The 17,540-nt window shown below is 43.0% G+C and overlaps 1 protein-coding gene across 1 annotated transcript; it reads left to right on the top strand.

Annotated features, from left to right (window-relative positions):
- The first annotated feature begins 2,618 nt into the window (after nucleotides 1-2,618).
- On the top strand, nucleotides 2,619-9,228 carry LOC134468921 (pepsin A-like). Its single transcript, XM_063222854.1, has 9 exons — nucleotides 2,619-2,727; nucleotides 3,222-3,369; nucleotides 4,679-4,796; nucleotides 5,680-5,798; nucleotides 6,690-6,886; nucleotides 7,301-7,417; nucleotides 7,907-8,036; nucleotides 8,537-8,629; nucleotides 8,904-9,228. Exons 1-9 carry the CDS (start codon nucleotides 2,660-2,662, stop codon nucleotides 9,051-9,053), a joined length of 1,140 nt encoding a protein of 379 aa, XP_063078924.1. The 5' UTR covers nucleotides 2,619-2,659; the 3' UTR covers nucleotides 9,054-9,228.
- Nucleotides 9,229-17,540: the final 8,312 nt, after the last annotated feature.

Genomic DNA, 17,540 nt, shown 5'->3' with positions numbered 1-17,540 from the left:
ATTTAACTTAAATGACATGCAGTATATTTCCATTTTTGTGAAATTATGATGGCGCAAAAGTGAGTACACCCCTATGTTAAAAAACTCCATAGAGAGGATCATGATCTGCTTCAGTAGTGACAGTACATATTACATGTTTATTTTGGTGAAATTCAGCTTCTCAATGTTGGCGTCATTCATGCCGCGTCAGTCCCACTACCATGCTTGACTTTAGTCTAATAAACTTTTCACAAAGGTTTTAACCATATGATTTTTGCAACCATTAGATACAGGGCCGGATTAATGCACAGGCTAGATATGGCTGCAGCCAGGGGCCCCCCAATTGGCCAAAAGTGAAAAATTGTAGAATTGAGACAAGATGCAATATTGAACATTTCATCTGTGGTGTTGAGTACAGTTGGTAGACATGTTATCCTTAATTCCCATAACACTGTCTATGTAAATTTGTCACGAAATGTGTCTTCCGGGGGGCCCATGGCAACCTGCAGGCTAGGGGCCCCAGGCCTTATTCCGGCCCTGATTAGATATCTGAGAGTACAACAAAGCCAGTCATTTTCAGGGGGTCTGGTCTTTCCAGTCTGAAATAGCTCCCCGAGGGTGTCGCTAAGATGGCCGCGCCGAGTGAGCTTATACTGTAAGTACTTTGACGGTAGGCCTACTCAGTCTACCCTGCACTGTACTGTATACCTAACCCTATAAATGGTAATTCTATGTTGCAGTGCAGGTACACAGGGTCACTGACAGCTTTTGAGGGGCCCGGCCGTCCGGGGCAAAATCATCTGAAAGGGCCCCCCACTCAGTAGTTCATACAATTACAATTTAATGGGGACCCAATTCTTGGCTTAGCACAACTGAACTTTGCCTGCCACTGTCGGTGGGCCTGCAAGCACAATATTGCTGCATTAATAACAAACAGTTTAACTGTATGTGTGTAATGAGGGCTGTAAAATATAGTGTAAGAATAGGAGCTCAGTAGCAGCTCAGAGGGGGAAACGATGCGGCCCTTGGGGGATCCAGGCAGCATGCCTTGGTTAAAGCTGATAAGAATGGAGTTCATTAGTGCTGGGGAGGTATCGAGTCTTCCTGCGGTGGATCAATTCTAGCTCGTTCTCCTGACAAGAGGAAAGCCAGCCTCACTGTGACAAAGTGTCCAGGCACCTCACCAATGCACTGAGACTCACACTACTCAGAGTGCCCTAGAACAGGGGTGAACCAGGAAGAGAAGAAACTAAGAAAATAAGTTGTGGTAACACATTTGTTTTAAGGGTTCACTATTACAGTAGGTCTACCACATTAGGTACAGTGTAATAACCAGTGTAATAATATGTAATAGCATGCACCAATATGTTAATTACATCATGCATTTGTGTGTACCTATATGCTGTTATTACAATGTAATAAGAAGTGGTGTTTATAATTCTTTGCCACAATGCTGAATTCTGCAGACACAGGTAAGCGGTGGGTCAGTCACGGGTAACCAGTTAGGGTGTCAGACTTGTAGCCCAAAGGTTGCCGGTTCAACTCCCGATCCGTCAGGTCGGTGGGGGGAGTAATTAACCAGTGCTCTCCCCCATCCTCCTTCATGACTGAGGTACCCTGGTCTGAGCATGGTACCGTCCCGCTGCACTGCTGCCCCCTTGCATGGATGAGGCATAAATGCAATTTCGTTGTGTGGTGTGTAGTGCTGTCACAATGACAATGAGAGTTTCCCAGTTGGGCTTTTGCTTTTTCTGCTTTTCACTTTCGTGTTGATCCAAGTCAGTTAAAAGCAATTGAGACAATCCCCTCTTACCCATTCACCTGAATTAAAAAAAACATTATGTCCAGAGCAGAGCCTGATAATAAGTCAGCTGGTTTGTTTTTTAATCATGTACTTTGTAATCTCAGTATGATAAGTTTTGTGTGCACTCTACTCTTACATGTCCTTCTAACTGAGAAGGTTCACAACTACTCTGCAAAAAGGTACTGCCGGTGTGCAGACCTAGTACTTCCATTTCTCTTTTCCAATTGTCTTTTTTTTTCATTATAAACAATATAAAATCACTAGTCTGCCAGTACCAATGCATGCAGAAACCAAGGTTTGAACTGGGTGGGCCAGACACACCTTAGCTCAATTTAGATAAGAGAGAAAGAAATGCAGAGAGCATTTTGTTCTTTTTAATGTTTGCGTAACTTATTTTTTTCCCCAATTTCAAGTGTATGTATTTATTTGTATGTGTTTTAGGTCTTTATTTATTTACACTCAGAGCGGATGACCCCTTCATCATTTCCCTTCATGTAAAATGTGCGTATGTGATTAATAAAGCCCTTGGCTTCACTCCATGGCAATGAGACTGCTGACCACAGTGGTATCTGTGAAGGACATTTAGCCTACGTTTGTCCCAGCACATTTCGAAAAACTCATTAGACAATACATGCAACCACAGTTCTACATCAATGACGTGTAATACCTTATTTACTTTAGTAATTAATCCTCAAACATTTACCTTAGATTAATGAGAACATTGTGCTTCAGTCCTTATCCATACCAAATTTGGCGAAACTAAAAAAAGGGTGTTATCGGTGTTGATGAAAGATACAGTAACTGATGGAGACCGGTAGAGTATATAAACGTCTGGCATGACTCAAGAGGTTCACTTCATCGCAAGTCAGTCTCTGGATGAACAGTAACATGAAGGTGGCTATCGTCCTGTGTGCCCTGGTGGCACTGTCCCACTGCTTGGTTAGGTAAGCAAGCTCATTGTCAATCAATGTCATATACGGTTGGCCTAGAATAGGGCCTCATGTCATACTGTATTTTGTTAGGTGTTGTGTGTTATGTGGTAGCTTTGTGAAAGTCCAAGGCAAATTTTCTTACCAACCAATGCATCATTCTTGAAAATATTTTTGGTATAGGTTTGTCATCAGCATTTATTTTGCTGTTGTTGCATATGTGTTGTTTGCCATAATGCAATAATGCAATTCTGTTGTTCAGTTTGTTAATAAATGTTTAATATATAAATAACTCCATGTCTTTTTTGCAAGCAGCAAAAGATAAGCCTCTAAAAGTGTGTGCGTGTGCGTGTGCGTGTGCGTGTGTGTGTGTGTGTGTGTGTGTGTGTGTGTGCGCATGCGTGCGTGCATGTGCTTGTATGTGTGTGTGTGCATGTNCATGTGCATGTNCATGTGCATGTGCTTGTGCGTGCATGCGTGTGTGTGTCTGAATTGTATGTTTTTACCAGGATGCCCCTGATTAAGCACAAGTCAGTGAGGGCGACCATGGAGGAGAGGGGGGAGTGGGAGCAGTTCAGGCGGAGGTTCCCCTACAACCCCATAGGCAAGTTCGACTCCAACGTCTTCGGAGGCGAACAGATGACCAACGATGCTGATGTGAGTGAGGGTGTTTTATTTTGATTTGTTTATGGACTTTCCTGTCTTTATTCTGACAGGGCAGTTAAAGAGAAAGAGCGGGACCACGACTGAGCCACGGAGCTCCCTGATGTGAGAGGATTTTGAAACTGGGTTTGTGTCACTAATGAGTCGGTGACACTGAAATGAATGAATGACAGTGTGGAACAGTCTAGCCTGATTATCATTGACTTTCAAATCTCTTCGAGACTTGGTCTGGCCCTAGAGCATAACAATTAACGATTCCAAATGGTATAGTTGACCCGCCTCCCTTGGTTTACTACTGGTTGAGGCCAGCAAAGCCTGTGCTGAAGTTTAAACCAACATTTTCTTAGTCCCAATGGAGCATCTCTGCTTAAACCATGCGCTGCCCTGAACACGCCTGGGCCATTGGAGCTGCTCAAAGTTGATTGGTTCCCAACAAAGTGGGTGGAGTTCCTGATTTTTCCGGAGATCAGATAGAATATCTACATTGCTCTTGGGTGTAAGGTGTTGCATCACTAGGAGGGCGTGGCCTGGCTAGGAACAGCCACACGTGAAAGTCATTATGTGCAGAGAGCACAATTTGACCATAGAAGTCTTGCCATGTATTTACTCCTTAAAAGTGCACTGTGTAATATTTTTAGCAGTTTTTTCCAGAATTCATGCTGCCCATTTACAAATGTTACTTTTTTCACAAATACTTACCACCACCATCAAATTCTATGAATTTTTTAATGTCTGGATTTTTCATCAACGAGTCTGTGACGGTGACACTGAAGTTGAATGACACTGTGGAACCGCCACACTGTAGAGGAGCCATTTTGTGCACAGGTCAGATTGGCTTGAGACAGTAGGGGGTCTCACCAGGCACTGTGTAGGATGATGGTTGAAACTGCGCTGTCTATTGCCAAATTCGATCTAATAAACAAGATAATAAACTAATAATTTACTGTATTACCAAAATACAGTAAGTTTTGTTAAATTTGATCTTGGGATGATGGTGATCAAGTGTGCTACAGTTTTCAGGTGTGTGTGTTAACAACACTGTTATATGCTCCCATATTTTTAATGGCACCACATTTTGGACGCATAGTTCATCATCAAGAGCAATAATGATGAAGGACTTAGCGTCCGAAACATTGTGCCATTAAAAAGTTATTTTATTTTGTCCAGCACTTGTGCCACTGATGTGTGCGCGCATTCTCTGCTTTCTTGGTGTTTGTTAACGTGCCTCTCTCTCTCTCTCTCTCTCTCTCTCTCTCTCTCTCTCTCTCTCTCTCTCTCTCTCTCTCCCTCTCTCCCCATTCAGCTTGAGTACTATGGCGTCATCTCTCTGGGCACACCTCCCCAGTCCTTCAAGGTCGTCTTTGACACCGGCTCTGCCAACCTCTGGGTCCCCTCCACTCTCTGCAGCAGCCCTGCCTGTGGTACACCACACACACACAGACACACACAGACACACACACACAGACACACATCCTTGACACCATCTAAAGTAAATTTGTTTATTTTGGTCTCTTCAGATCACACGACATGGTTCCAGTGATCCATATCCTTGGTCTGTTCATCTCTCTTGAGACCAAGATAAACAAATTTGCTTTAGATGGTGTCAAGCATGTGTAGTGGTAAACAAGTGAGTTTTACAAAAAAAAGTGTATCCTCTCAATAGCCAAGCATGGTAGTGGGACTGGCATGGTTTGGGGATGCAGGAATACTGTCAACATTGGCAATCTGAAATTCACCTAAAAGAAACATGCATGTCAACATGCACTGTGACTACTGAAACAGATCATGATATTCTCCATAGGATTGCATTTAAATCTCATACCAATCTATTTAAGCTAGGTGCACACTCAAAATGTAAAAGTTCAATGCAAAGAAAGGTTGAAACGCACACCGATGACCTCCCTTTTAATCCCTTTTCATTTCGAGACAATTCGAACCAACACGGCCCCCTTCTCTACCGGATTTTAATCTAGGGTGTACTCACTTTTGTGGGTACATGTTCAAACATTAATGGCTGTATTTTGTTTTTTTCTGAGTGATCAAGAAATTTAAGCGGATAAATATGTGGTTAAAAGGTCACTAATCATTGTGTCAAACTTAAATTTCTGTAATGCGTTCCTAGGAAAAGATATACTCACAAATCTGCAAAAACTGTGAGGGGTGCACTCACTTTCGTGATATACTGTACTCCACCCACCCACCTGGCGGGTCAGGAATCAAACCGGCAACCACAAGCATGACACCCCAATATAACCACTTACCCGTGACAGCCATATCAGAAACAGATATCCTTGTCTTCCTCAGGAAACCATCAGAAGTTTGATCCCTACAAGTCGTCTACTTTCGTTAGCGCTGGAAAGGGCCTCACTATCCAGTATGGTACTGGATACATGAGCGGCTCTCTGGGATGGGACACTCTTCAGGTGTGCAGAATTCACTTCTTTTTTTAGAATTTCATTTTCATATTTATTCTTTATTTAGTCAGGATTGTGCCATTGACACTAAGTGTCTTTTCTGCCAGTCGTCCTCGTCAAACTAAAATTACAAAAAAATAAGATTTTCTTTTTGCTTTCGGCCATTATTGGAACTAAAATAGTGTGAAATGAGACATGTGGCGGGGCTGGGAACTGACTTTGGCCGGATTCGAACCTTGGTCACCATGGGCAAGTTGGACATTCATGTGCAATGGCCACAGCACCCCACTGAATTGACTTTTGTATGACTTTGCAAATACTTTTATCCAAATGCATACGGGGCATTTTTAGAAGCAGATGTTAGTGTGACCAAATCACTGTCACTATTGTTTATAGCTTGAACAGAGCAGTGTATTAGCCCATGGACTAAACTAGCTGTGCTGGTATGAACATTATAATATGAGCCTTTTAGTTCAGTTTGTAAGGAGCATTTAAAAGGACATTTGGGAGTTAAAAAATAAGGGTTTCTCATGGCCACCAGAAACTTTGTCGTGTCCACTAGAAACTACAGTTTCAGGTGCACACGCGAAAGTTTCTGGTGGGCAGGAGAGCTTCTGGTGCGCACAAGAAACATGTAGGTATTTTTTTTTACTCTCACATGTCTTTTTAAGGGCTCCGTAAAGTTAGCCACAATAATGTTTTTACCATCACAAATGTCACTTCAATCTATTAAAAAAACAGTCAAAGACTTTCCTCAGGGCACACAGCACACAAGTGGAACAAAACAATCAAATCAAACCAAAAAAGGTTTGTGGTTTGTGTTTCTCCAGCTGCTATTGACATTCTAGCTAACAGCATGTTTTTACTCGTATATTGTTCTTGTGTTTGCCCGACTGCTAGGTTGCAGGCTTGACGGTGACGAAACAGGAGTTTGGCTTTAGCCAGACGGAGGCTCCGTTCATGTTCTACATGCAGGCCGACGGCATATTGGGTCTGGCCTACGGCAGCATGGCAGTGGAGGGAGTCCCCACCGTCTTCGACAACATGGTGCAACAGGGCCTCATTCAGAACGACTACTTCTCAGTCTATCTGAGCAGGTGGGAAATTCTTTATGGTTTATCTTGACATTTGCCAATCCCACGCTCATTCACTATGATCTATGGCACTATCAGTAATTTAGTTTGTTCATTAAAAACAACTAGGTGAGTGTATGTGCATGCGTGCGTGGGCATGTGTGCGTGCGTGCGTGCGTGCATGTGTGCGTGCGTGCATGTGTGCGTGCGTGTGTGTGTGTGTGCGCGTGCGTGCATGCTTGCGTGTGTATGTGTGTGCGTGCGTGCGTTTGTGTGTTTGCACCTTCCACATACCGTTATTCACAATTTTAAACAGAATGTCTGCCTCTTCAGTTCACCCGTGCAAATAAAATATTGTCCGGGCAAGTAACATACAGTTGTTTCCACTTGTGCAAATGATTACAATTTCAAACTAAAATGTGTCCAATATGTGTGCAGGAGCCCTGACACAGGAAGCGAGGTGGTGTTTGGTGGATATGACGCTGAGCACTACAATGGGAATCTGGTGTGGATCCCCCTGTCCTCCGAGACATACTGGCAGATCAAAATGGACAGGTGCGTGTGCGTGTGTGTGTGTGTGTGTGTGTGTGTGTGTGTGTGTGTGTGTGTGTGTGTGTGTGTGTGTGTGTGTGTGTGTGTGTGTGTGTGTGTTGAAGTGATGGGAACCTCAATGAGGTTGATTTTAAATTAAGTCCAATATGAAAAAGAGGAGTCATAGGCAAATGTTGAAAATGGAATACATGGAAAGTCATTGGAAAATGGTAAGTAATACGCAGACAGAAAATTACCATGTGTTTTATATAATTTGGAAGCTATGCTTATATTTTTTCCCTGGCCTAATGCTGCCATTGCTTACCTGAGAGAGCTGAACAATTTGTGGACATGTATTATGATATGATGATATTTTCTGCCATTTGCGAATTATATAATATATAGCCAACATATTTCGTTGCCTATGTGTTTCATAGCTGTTAAAGCCTGTTTAGAACAAGCCTACAACACCTGATTTTTCATGCCTTAATTTGTGTGAACCCAAACTTGCAGCATCACTGTCAATGGTCAGGTGGTGGCCTGCAATGGTGGCTGCCAGGCTATTGTGGACACTGGCACTTCCATGATCGTCGGACCTGAGGTCACCAGTATCAACAACGCTGTTGGAGCCCCCAATGGTCAAGTAAGTACTCGCAGGGCCACTGGCAGCTTCGGTGGGGCCCAAGAAAAAGTCTTCTGAACGTTTTTTTTCTTTTATACTACAGTTTTACCAAATATGTAGATTGATGACGTTCATTATGTCTAACTGTCATAGTAAACTTTTTCCAGTTTTCTTATACTTCAGACAGAAAAGTTTTGTCTTTTACCTGACATTTTTTAACGGAATAGCTTCCGTCTTCATCAGATTGTCACATGGATGTTGATACGTGACATGCTCAGCTGATGTTGCTATGGAGGTGAGACCTCTCAATAAGGATGGTCACAACTCCTGCTGTTAGAGTTGTCCTTGTGACCCTCTGATGAAGACGTAAGCTATACCGTCGAAACATGTCTGAAGTATAAGAAAAACCTCAGTGGTACTAAATATGGTTGATGGGTACTGTTTATAGAGCCATTACTTGGTACTTCTGGTACTTACTTTAGTGTTTACATCATGTCATCTCTGGACCCTTCCTCCTCCAGGTGAGCTGCAGTAACATTGCTAACATGCCTGAAGTGACTTTCACCATTAACGGATACACTTTCAGCCTTCCTGCCTCTACATACGTTCGCCAGGTACAGTATGGTCCTGTTTATGACTGAAGCTTGTATGTTTCCATGATTTTCACGATGATTTTAAATGTTTGAATTATATATATTTGAGTCCAATATTGCATGTAGAGTATGTTGTCATGGCCTGACTATGTGTTTGCTGTCTCTCTGTTGTGTTCTTGGGTACCTTTTAAGCTTACAATTATCTCATTATTATTCACAAGCATCTTTCAAGGTGCAATAAATAATAATTTATTATTTTCTTGATTTTTGACACAATAACTGTTTCATCCCCCAGACCCAGTATAGTTGCAGCTCTGGTTTTGTGAATGACTTCAGCAATGGAGTGGGCTCCAGCCTCTGGATCCTGGGAGACGTCTTCATCAGGGAGTACTACGTCATCTTCAACAAACGCGACAACAACCTGGGCATTGCAGCCCTCAGATAGGCACCAACATGTGTCTTTTTGGGCATGGTGCATGGCAATCATTCAAATAATGTACTGACTCATGTCTATGCACGCTATTTGAAGTGGTTTTGATGGGGTTTTTTGTATTGAAAGCAATGTACTGCACTGCTGACAGAGCTTCAACAAAATAAAGCAAACCCTTTCGCATCATAAATCGTGCCTGGTGTATTTACCCTGCACCTATATCTTCTCTGGGACACCAAAACATACATTTTAGGTTTGCGCTTTGTCCCCTAGGGTATTTGAAAAATATAATGATCTAGAAATGCACTCGGAGAGTGCAGACCTCCGCCAAGGAAGCTGTTTGATTGAACATTTGACTATGTTACACCCTTTTAAAAAAGAAACGTTTTTCTGCCTTCTTTTTGTTGAGTTAGAAACTGGAATGTCGAAATTCGCCCTGTCCTGAAATGTAATTTGCGCTATCTAGGGGCGTCTAGATTTCTAGGCTAGCAATATAGAAGAATGTTTCATCCAAATCCGTTCATAACTTTTTAAGTTATCCTGCTGACAAACAAGCAGACAAACAGACAGACAAACCAATACGACTGAAAACATAACCTTCTTTGCGGAAGTAGCTACAACTCACAGCAATCAGTGGAACCCTTCAAAATTACTCTACATTACTCTTTCGTTTATTCAAGGCAGAAGCAATGTGGACTCAGGTGCCTTGCTGAAGTCAAGGGCACCTCAACCATGGACGAATATACTAGTAAGGGTGGGATTCGAACCTTTCCTGACTCTCGCCCTGTAGTGTAGTTTCGCGCAGCTTCGTGATCTCCACTGTTAGGTCTGAGAGAACATGCGTTGGCTTCACCTTCATAAGGCATTCATAAGGTTTTATTTATCATTTTTCACCAAAAAGTTCCTTCTAAAACGTTTCCTTAATCTATAAAGACCCAATGTAGTCTATAATTTGCCCTGTGACACCTCAATGTGAGTCGGCATTGATATTGAAACAACAATTTTCTGGCTCGAGACCTGGAGGAGTCTGGCAGGATTCGAGAGCTCTGTGTATGGTGAAGCTTCGCTTAGCTCCACCAGGGGGCTCCGGAGCCACACACACACACACACACACACACACACACACACACACACACACACACACACACACACACAGAGAGAGGTCTGGTGAGAATCAGGCTAATCCACACCTGCAACTGCTGATAAAAAGACCAACTCCTTAACCATTTAGCCATGCCAATAGGAGGCCAAGAAACAAATAGCTGAATTAAAATGTAAATGTTACTCTGTGAATTCAACACTTTGAGAGTCAAATACTACATTCTTGTAGTTGGTTCCTCATCTCTTGTCAAGTCTTGAATTAACACCAGAAAATGTACTGTGTAGAAACTCCCTCGAGGTCCCTTCAAATGCTTCCGGGTCACACGATACCACTGGCAAAAAACATGAAATACTAACATGGAGGCAAGGAGGTTATGTTTTCAGTCGGGTTGGTTTGTCTGTTTGTTGGTTTGTTTGTCTGTCAGCATAACTCAAAAAGTTATGGACGGATGTGGATGAAACTTTGTGGATTTGTTGGAAATGACAAAAGGAACATGTGATTAAATTGTGGAGGTGATTCGGATCACGATTGCGGAATAGGGCAGATTTTGACTTTCCAGTTTCTAACTCCACAACAAGAGGTGAGGAAGACTTAAAAAATAGGGTGTAACACAGTCAAATGTTCTATCAAACAGCTTCCTTGGTGGAGATCTGCACTCTCCAGGTGCATTTGTAGTTATTCATACAGGCCTAATGATGATCTCTCTCTCTCCATTTATACTGAACACTGCCCCTGTGGACCTCAAAAATTGCATTGCCTCAAAGCAGAATGGGTGTTTTTATTGTTGAAACTACAGCCATCTTTGGCTGCTACATAAGACTAAACGCACGTGCATGTGTGCCATCCATGGCCTAACTAGTGCTTCCCATTCATTTTTGTCACCGCCAGCAAGTTGCCAGCATCTCCTCAGGGAATATGACCAACAGTAGTAGTGCATTCCGTCTGAAATGTTTATGGACTATAGCCAACTAGTCTGATTATCATCGACTTTCAAATCTCTTCGAGACTTGGTCTGACCAAGAGCTTAACAATTAACGTTTCCAAAATGGCATGGTTGACCCGCCACCCTTGGTTTGCTACTGGTTGACTTGTGTTCGACAAAGTGAGTGGAGTTCCCGTTTTTTCGGGAGATCAGAAACGATATTTACATTTCATTTGCTCTTGGCCTGACTAGAAGCAATGCAGAAGGTCTTGCGTCACTAGGAGGGCATGGCCTGGCTAATAGCCAACCACCAGATGGATACTGCTAAAGACAATGATGTTAATGATAAACTTGGCGATTTACAGACAGCACAAGAACAATGCTTGAAGTAAAGACTATTGTTATTTCCCCAATTCAAGACATTACACTTCGCTGACGCTTTAATCCAAAGCGATTTACTCATATTACAGGGTATTGGTTACAGTCCCAGGAGCCATGTGGCGTTAGATGCCTTGCCCGAGGGCACTTCAGTCATGAAGTGCAACCCTGTGATCTACAGTCCAACTCCCTAACCATTACACTCTGGCTGTTCCCAGCTATTACCATAGCCCTTTTACCTCTATAGACTCTCTGCTATTACTACCAAGCAGAAACCAGAAATTATCCTCCACCAAGAATGCATTTCGCTACACAGGCTATACTACTTTTCTCTACAGTAACTTAAAGTTAATTCAGTGTAGGCTACAGTGTATTTGTTAAAGAAGACCAAATGCCTGGAGCAATGTGGGCTCATGTGTCTAGCTCAAGGGCACTTCAGCCGCGGTTTAGGGCAGGGATGTCGAACTCAGGCCGGGGGGCAAATCTAGACAGCCTAGTCATTTTATTTGGCCCATAAGATCATTTCATTCATTTCATTGTGTATTACAGTTGGCACACATAGCGTAATAAGACTTGAACATGAAATTTGCTGTTTTCACAAGAATATGAGTGGGCCCAGGCCAGTGAAACATTTCACACTCATATGCAACAGAATATCTGCAGGCACATTTGAACTATGATGGGAATCTGTGAATTTTTTAAGGACTTGTTTTGGTCTATTCACTTTATTTTAATGATAGGACAGTGAAGGTGTGTGACAGGAAGTGAATGGGTAGAGAGGGACGGGGAAGGGTTGGCAAAGGACCCAGGCCGGAATTGAAGCCAGGTCGATCGCGTAGCAGACAATCGCCCTGCGCCACATTAGGGCCGGAATCTGTGAAATTAAATTAGGAGTGTTAACTGGGTGTATGAACAACTTTACTCCATTTTTTAGATGCGTCCCACGCATCTCTATAAGAGGCTTTGGTGTCCGTCCGTCCGTCCGTCCTTCCGTCCGTCCGTCCGCCCTCCCGTGATGGGTTTCTGAATTGTGATTCCCTCTTGTGATTCCCTCTTGTGTCCACAAGGTGGCAGTCGCTCAGTTTTGGCCTGGAGCTCATGCGTGCAAACCAAAAGCTCTTTGCCAGTGAGAAAAACATGGCGGCACTTCCTGTTGATTTTCACATGAAAGTTTTGCTTAATTTAAAGTCCCTAAGCGACTATAAATGTTGTGGCTTCCATATATTGATGTAAAAGTGCCCCACAAAGTAATGAAGCACAACAAAGTTACTCCACATTACCATTTGACCACTCGTTTTTCTATGCTAACAGGGTAGCTAATGTAGCATTGTAAATGATCCAGGGAGAAAGGGGGAAATGTTGTGATTTCAGTCCGCCTGAGGCAACGATTTTCGTGGGGAAGATGACCTGCATCTCGGTGGCATTGAACCACGCCCCCGTGCCTTATTTGGCTCGCTCAGCACGTGCGTCCTCAGTCCAATCGCAATGCTTTATTTTCCCCAGACGTTTAATCGCATTTAAGTGAAAGTGCCATGTATACACATCGCAAAATAACTCTTAATCCGATCTATTTAAATCGCATTTATTAAATCGGACTTAAAAACATCATGTACACGTAGCCAATGTCTCATTGATTAGTTTATGGAACTTACGGTTTGTCTGTTACGGTCCACGAAGACAATAAGCCCATACGACTTCATTGCGAGCGTCGACGTTGCGCAACGGACGTCAGCGAGAACTTGTTGTCACGATGTGGGTGTTATTAAATACAGCGCATTTAAAGTCGGCCACAAATATGAACGAGACGATGAGCTCGCACCGGTTTGCTCTACTAACACACCACGTGTGAGGAGTGGGGGGACAGGCAGTGAGGAGGAGCTGAAGTGGGGACCTGCGCAAACTTGTGTAGAGGTGTGAGACAAGACCCATATACACACGTGAGTGAGTTGTTGACCAACCAGTTCATGGGCGCGTGACCTCGGAGGCAGTCCGCCGACGAGCGCCGACGAGCGTTGAAGGGGATAAGCAACTGCAGAGGTTGCAAGATCTGTCTGCAGCCGCATTCATCCCGCGATAGTTTTACACCATGTGACATGTCACCTCGTCAACGCAACGTCGACGAAATTTCGAAGTTTGACAGGAAATCTAACCGTCATGCAGCATTTTCATCCAGGGTGCATTGCTGTCTAAATGCGCATTCATATGGAAGGCCAAAACGGCCAGATTTCGGATCAAAGTAGCACGTTAAGATTGAAATTCGCCCGTTAAAAGCGCCCGTTTTCCCGGAATACGGGCGCTTTTTTCGCCGTCTTTCACCAACAACGGCCGCTCTGTACGCGCGCCATGATGCGTTGGAACGACGCACGTCACCGACGCCCGTAATTTCATGTCAAAGCGCGCGTTCCTGACGCGCGTCGCTACCGAGACAACGGGCGTTGAAGACGTGCGTTTTCCTAATATGATAATAATGTCCATCCTTCTTTTCCGAGAGCCAATGCATTTGAAGTGGTTGCGGCCAATCGCTGATCAAGACAGCCAGACCAAGACAGTTCATCACAGATGAATAACAGGAAGCAGGAAACTTTCTGATTAAAATGTTAGTGCAATCAACTTGCTTAGGTCAGAGCAGTTTCGAACGCCATAGCTCATGTTCTTTCTCTCTCTCTCTCTGCAAAGGTTTGTTGAGTAGCCTACATTTTGACCCAAGTAGCCTACTTTACTCAATTACACTGGAACCTGGCCTGACTGAGTAAAAAAATGACTGAGAGACTAAATGACATGCACAATAATGCCACAATCCGCCGGAAATGAAAGATTGTGCAGGATCGCACACAGCATTTCCACTATTTTACTATATTGTATCAATGTATTTGATGACGGCTGGTGCCGAGCAAGAGATAGAGGTTATGGAGGACGACATTCAAGAAAAATAAACAAGAGGAAGAGGAAAGCTAATAAAGTAACTAAGTAACTTAGGCCTACTCAAATTACATTTTAAGTGAAAGAGGCCATGCCACTCTAATTACAAGTCAAGTCAAGTAGGTTTTATTGTCAATTTCTTTACATGCACTGGTCATACAAAGAATTTGAAATTACATTTCTTGCTTTCCCATACAGACATAGACTAATCTAGGTAAGGACATAGACAGTATAGACAAAGACAGTACTTATACATGGACTTAAGACAGTATGGACATAGACAGTGCTCATACAGACATTTAAAGTGCAAGACTGGACAACAGAAGACTTGTAGAGGACATACATTACATTACCATGTCCACCTTTTTTCATAATCCTTGGTGTTCTCTGACCTGGTATGCAACATTATTTTAGATGGAAAGTTAGGCTATTTGATGGTGTATTTCAAAGCATTTTATTGCGCCCAAAAACACCTCTCAGGAGAACTTAAGCGGTTTGTCCATAATGTTTATGAGCTTTGCACTGATTGGCTCAGCTGTTGCTAGAGAACCACGTCATTGTAGATCAACAGACAGAAATGCAACACCATGTTAACAAGTGGCAGCTTTATTGTCAGTTTCTTCAAATACAGTAGAGCCTGGTATTCATGTCATAAAAAATAAATCCACATTTACATCATAATTTGTAGTAGAGATAAGACGCTGCAGTATAAGACGCTGTCAAATATTGTTTCCAACCTAAGACGCTGTCAAATATTGTTTCCAACATACATGCAACCGGCTTCCTAAAACAACATGCAGTCGTCATGCTCACACACTACCCTAGACTTGTCAGTACCTGAGATTTTTACCCCCCAAAATCATCCAAAAGGTTATGCATCAATATTTGGAGTAGATAGTTTTTAATGTAAACAAAATCTGCCCCCATTAGAATAGCCCAGATCTCGGAAAGGGCTGAGCCGAAAAATGCAATGTACTAACAAGTCAAGGGTAGTGTGAGCAATAATACAACAGCATATTGAAATTGGCAGGACTGCTCCTTTAACAGTAGGTTAACAGTTTTAATAAAATGTGGAAAGGGGAGGGCACCCTTTCAATTTCAAAACTTGGATGGATTTGTAGCTATCCAGTTGCTGCAAAAAAACAGTTGTAATTACTATCCAAGACCATCAGTAAAAAAAAAAAAACATACCAAATTATGGAAAATTCTACTTCTAATAGGTAATAGATGACGGTACCTTCCATTAAATAACCCAGTGAAAGCACAATTGGGTAACTTCAACTTCCAGTGTCATTGTGACACAGCATTCCACGGCACACAAAGCAATCAATTTTATGCCCCATCCATGACAGGGGGCAAATCACAATGGCGCCGGAAAGGGAGGAGTGCGGCGGGGCGGTACTATGCTGAGGATACTTCAGTCATGGAGGAGAACACTGCTTGATGACTGCCCCCACCAACCTGGTGGGTCGGGAGTCGAACCGACAACCTTTAGGCTGCAATGTCCAACAATAGGCTAAAAATGATTCAGGTGATTAATATCATCCTTTATAATTACAAAGAGACATAAATCAAAATCTTTATGGCTTTAACTGGGGACCATCATTTTTTTATTTGGTTCTGATTTGGCCTAATTTTAATGTTCTCAAACAGAATTTTGGCCACAACCTCAACACTAACCCCAGGTTAAGAACCACTGCTATAGACAGCAATCACTGTGTAGTTCACTCTACAACAGGGATGGGCAAATGGATGCCCGGGGGCCACATGCAGCCCGCCTCCTCACTCAATGCGCCCTATAGATAAAACAGTAGGCCTAATTAAGAAAATAATGACCATATTTTTTAAACACGATTACTGAATCAATATGTTGTAATTATACTGTGGGCCAATAGAGTGAAAGCGTGAAAGTGAAAGCCCAATTGGGAAACTCCAACTCACATTGTCATTGTGACACAGCACGCAAGTGAACACTGCACACTACGAAAGTGCATTCATGTCTCATCCGTGCAAGGGGGCAGCCCTCAATGGTGCCCCAAAGAAGCAAGGCGGGACGGTACCATGCTCAGGGTAACTCAGTCATGGAGGAGGATGGGGGCGAGCACTGGTTTATTACTCCCCCCACCAACCTGGCGGGTCGGGAGTTGAACCGGCAACTTTTGGGCTACAAGTCTGACACCCTAACTGCTTACCCATGACTGCCCAATAGAGTATTGAGTATACAGGTAGAGTATTATATTCCTTCCAAACAATATGGACAGTTAGAGAACAACCAACTCTGTAAATTGGAGTCAGATCTGTGGTCATGTGAACCCCTGATGCTGGTGCTGAAAAAAACATGGCCCTCCTCATCATAAGTTGCCCATGCTATATAATGTCAACACCTGTGTTGTTTGCTCCATCTTGGGACTTTAATGGTACCATGTCAAGCTTTGTATACATTGAGAGTAAATAGAATGGAGGCCAAAATTCTATTTCATTGTTGAAGCCAAGTTGGAGCCAAGGTTGGACCCAAAAAGACCAAAAAAGGGCCAAATCCCATTCATTCCTATGAGAGACATAAAACCCTGTATCTCCCTTAAATGCCACTCCAGGGGGATAATTTTTCGCTCAACTAGTAGGTCCCCTTGCTCTCCAACTTACCAGGGTGGTGATTTTTTGTGGTGATGTTTTGTTTTAGAGAGATATTAAAAGTTAAATTGACCAATGAGCATCAGAACATGGTTTGATTAACCGTTAGAAGTCTTGTTGTTGTCCAATCAGCACCTGCGTTTGGCGTTGCTAAGGTGGAATGTAAGTTGGAATGTTCCCAAATCTGGCTTCAAAGCGTTGAATGGCAAATAGCGTTGATTTGGCGTCCATTCTATTTACTGTCAATGTTTGTATACTAAGTGTGACATACGCTACCTGACCGGCGGAAGAACAAAATTATGGTATAAATTATCGTACATCTGGCAACACTGACAACCGGCGTGAATGCACTTGGCAGAATAACATACGTCAATTGTCAGCGATTGGACAGAGCTCATTTCAAATCAGAGCTGAGCTCACTTCTCCCGCCCTGGTGCTCAAGGACACGAAGGATCCAGACCTAAAATTACTTACGAAGCAATTAATGTGGTCTGGTAAAACCAGGCTACCTCAGTCACATGTGCAAACAAACAAAATCAGCAAGGCACAA

This window comes from Engraulis encrasicolus, chromosome 18, assembly GCF_034702125.1.
Source record: "Engraulis encrasicolus isolate BLACKSEA-1 chromosome 18, IST_EnEncr_1.0, whole genome shotgun sequence".
In the NCBI taxonomy this organism is placed as follows: domain Eukaryota; kingdom Metazoa; phylum Chordata; class Actinopteri; order Clupeiformes; family Engraulidae; genus Engraulis; species Engraulis encrasicolus.
This window is presented reverse-complemented; position numbering and strand designations above follow the sequence as displayed.

Bases quoted from the DNA above. Each gene is read 5' to 3' on its own strand.
- LOC134468921 (XM_063222854.1), top strand. From the start codon at position 2,660: ATGAACAGTAACATGAAGGTGGCTATCGTCCTGTGTGCCCTGGTGGCA. The intron at 3,370-4,678 runs GTGAGTGAGGGT...CTCCCCATTCAG, and splicing joins AGATGACCAACGATGCTGAT to CTTGAGTACTATGGCGTCAT. The intron at 8,037-8,536 runs GTAAGTACTCGC...TTCCTCCTCCAG, and splicing joins TTGGAGCCCCCAATGGTCAA to GTGAGCTGCAGTAACATTGC.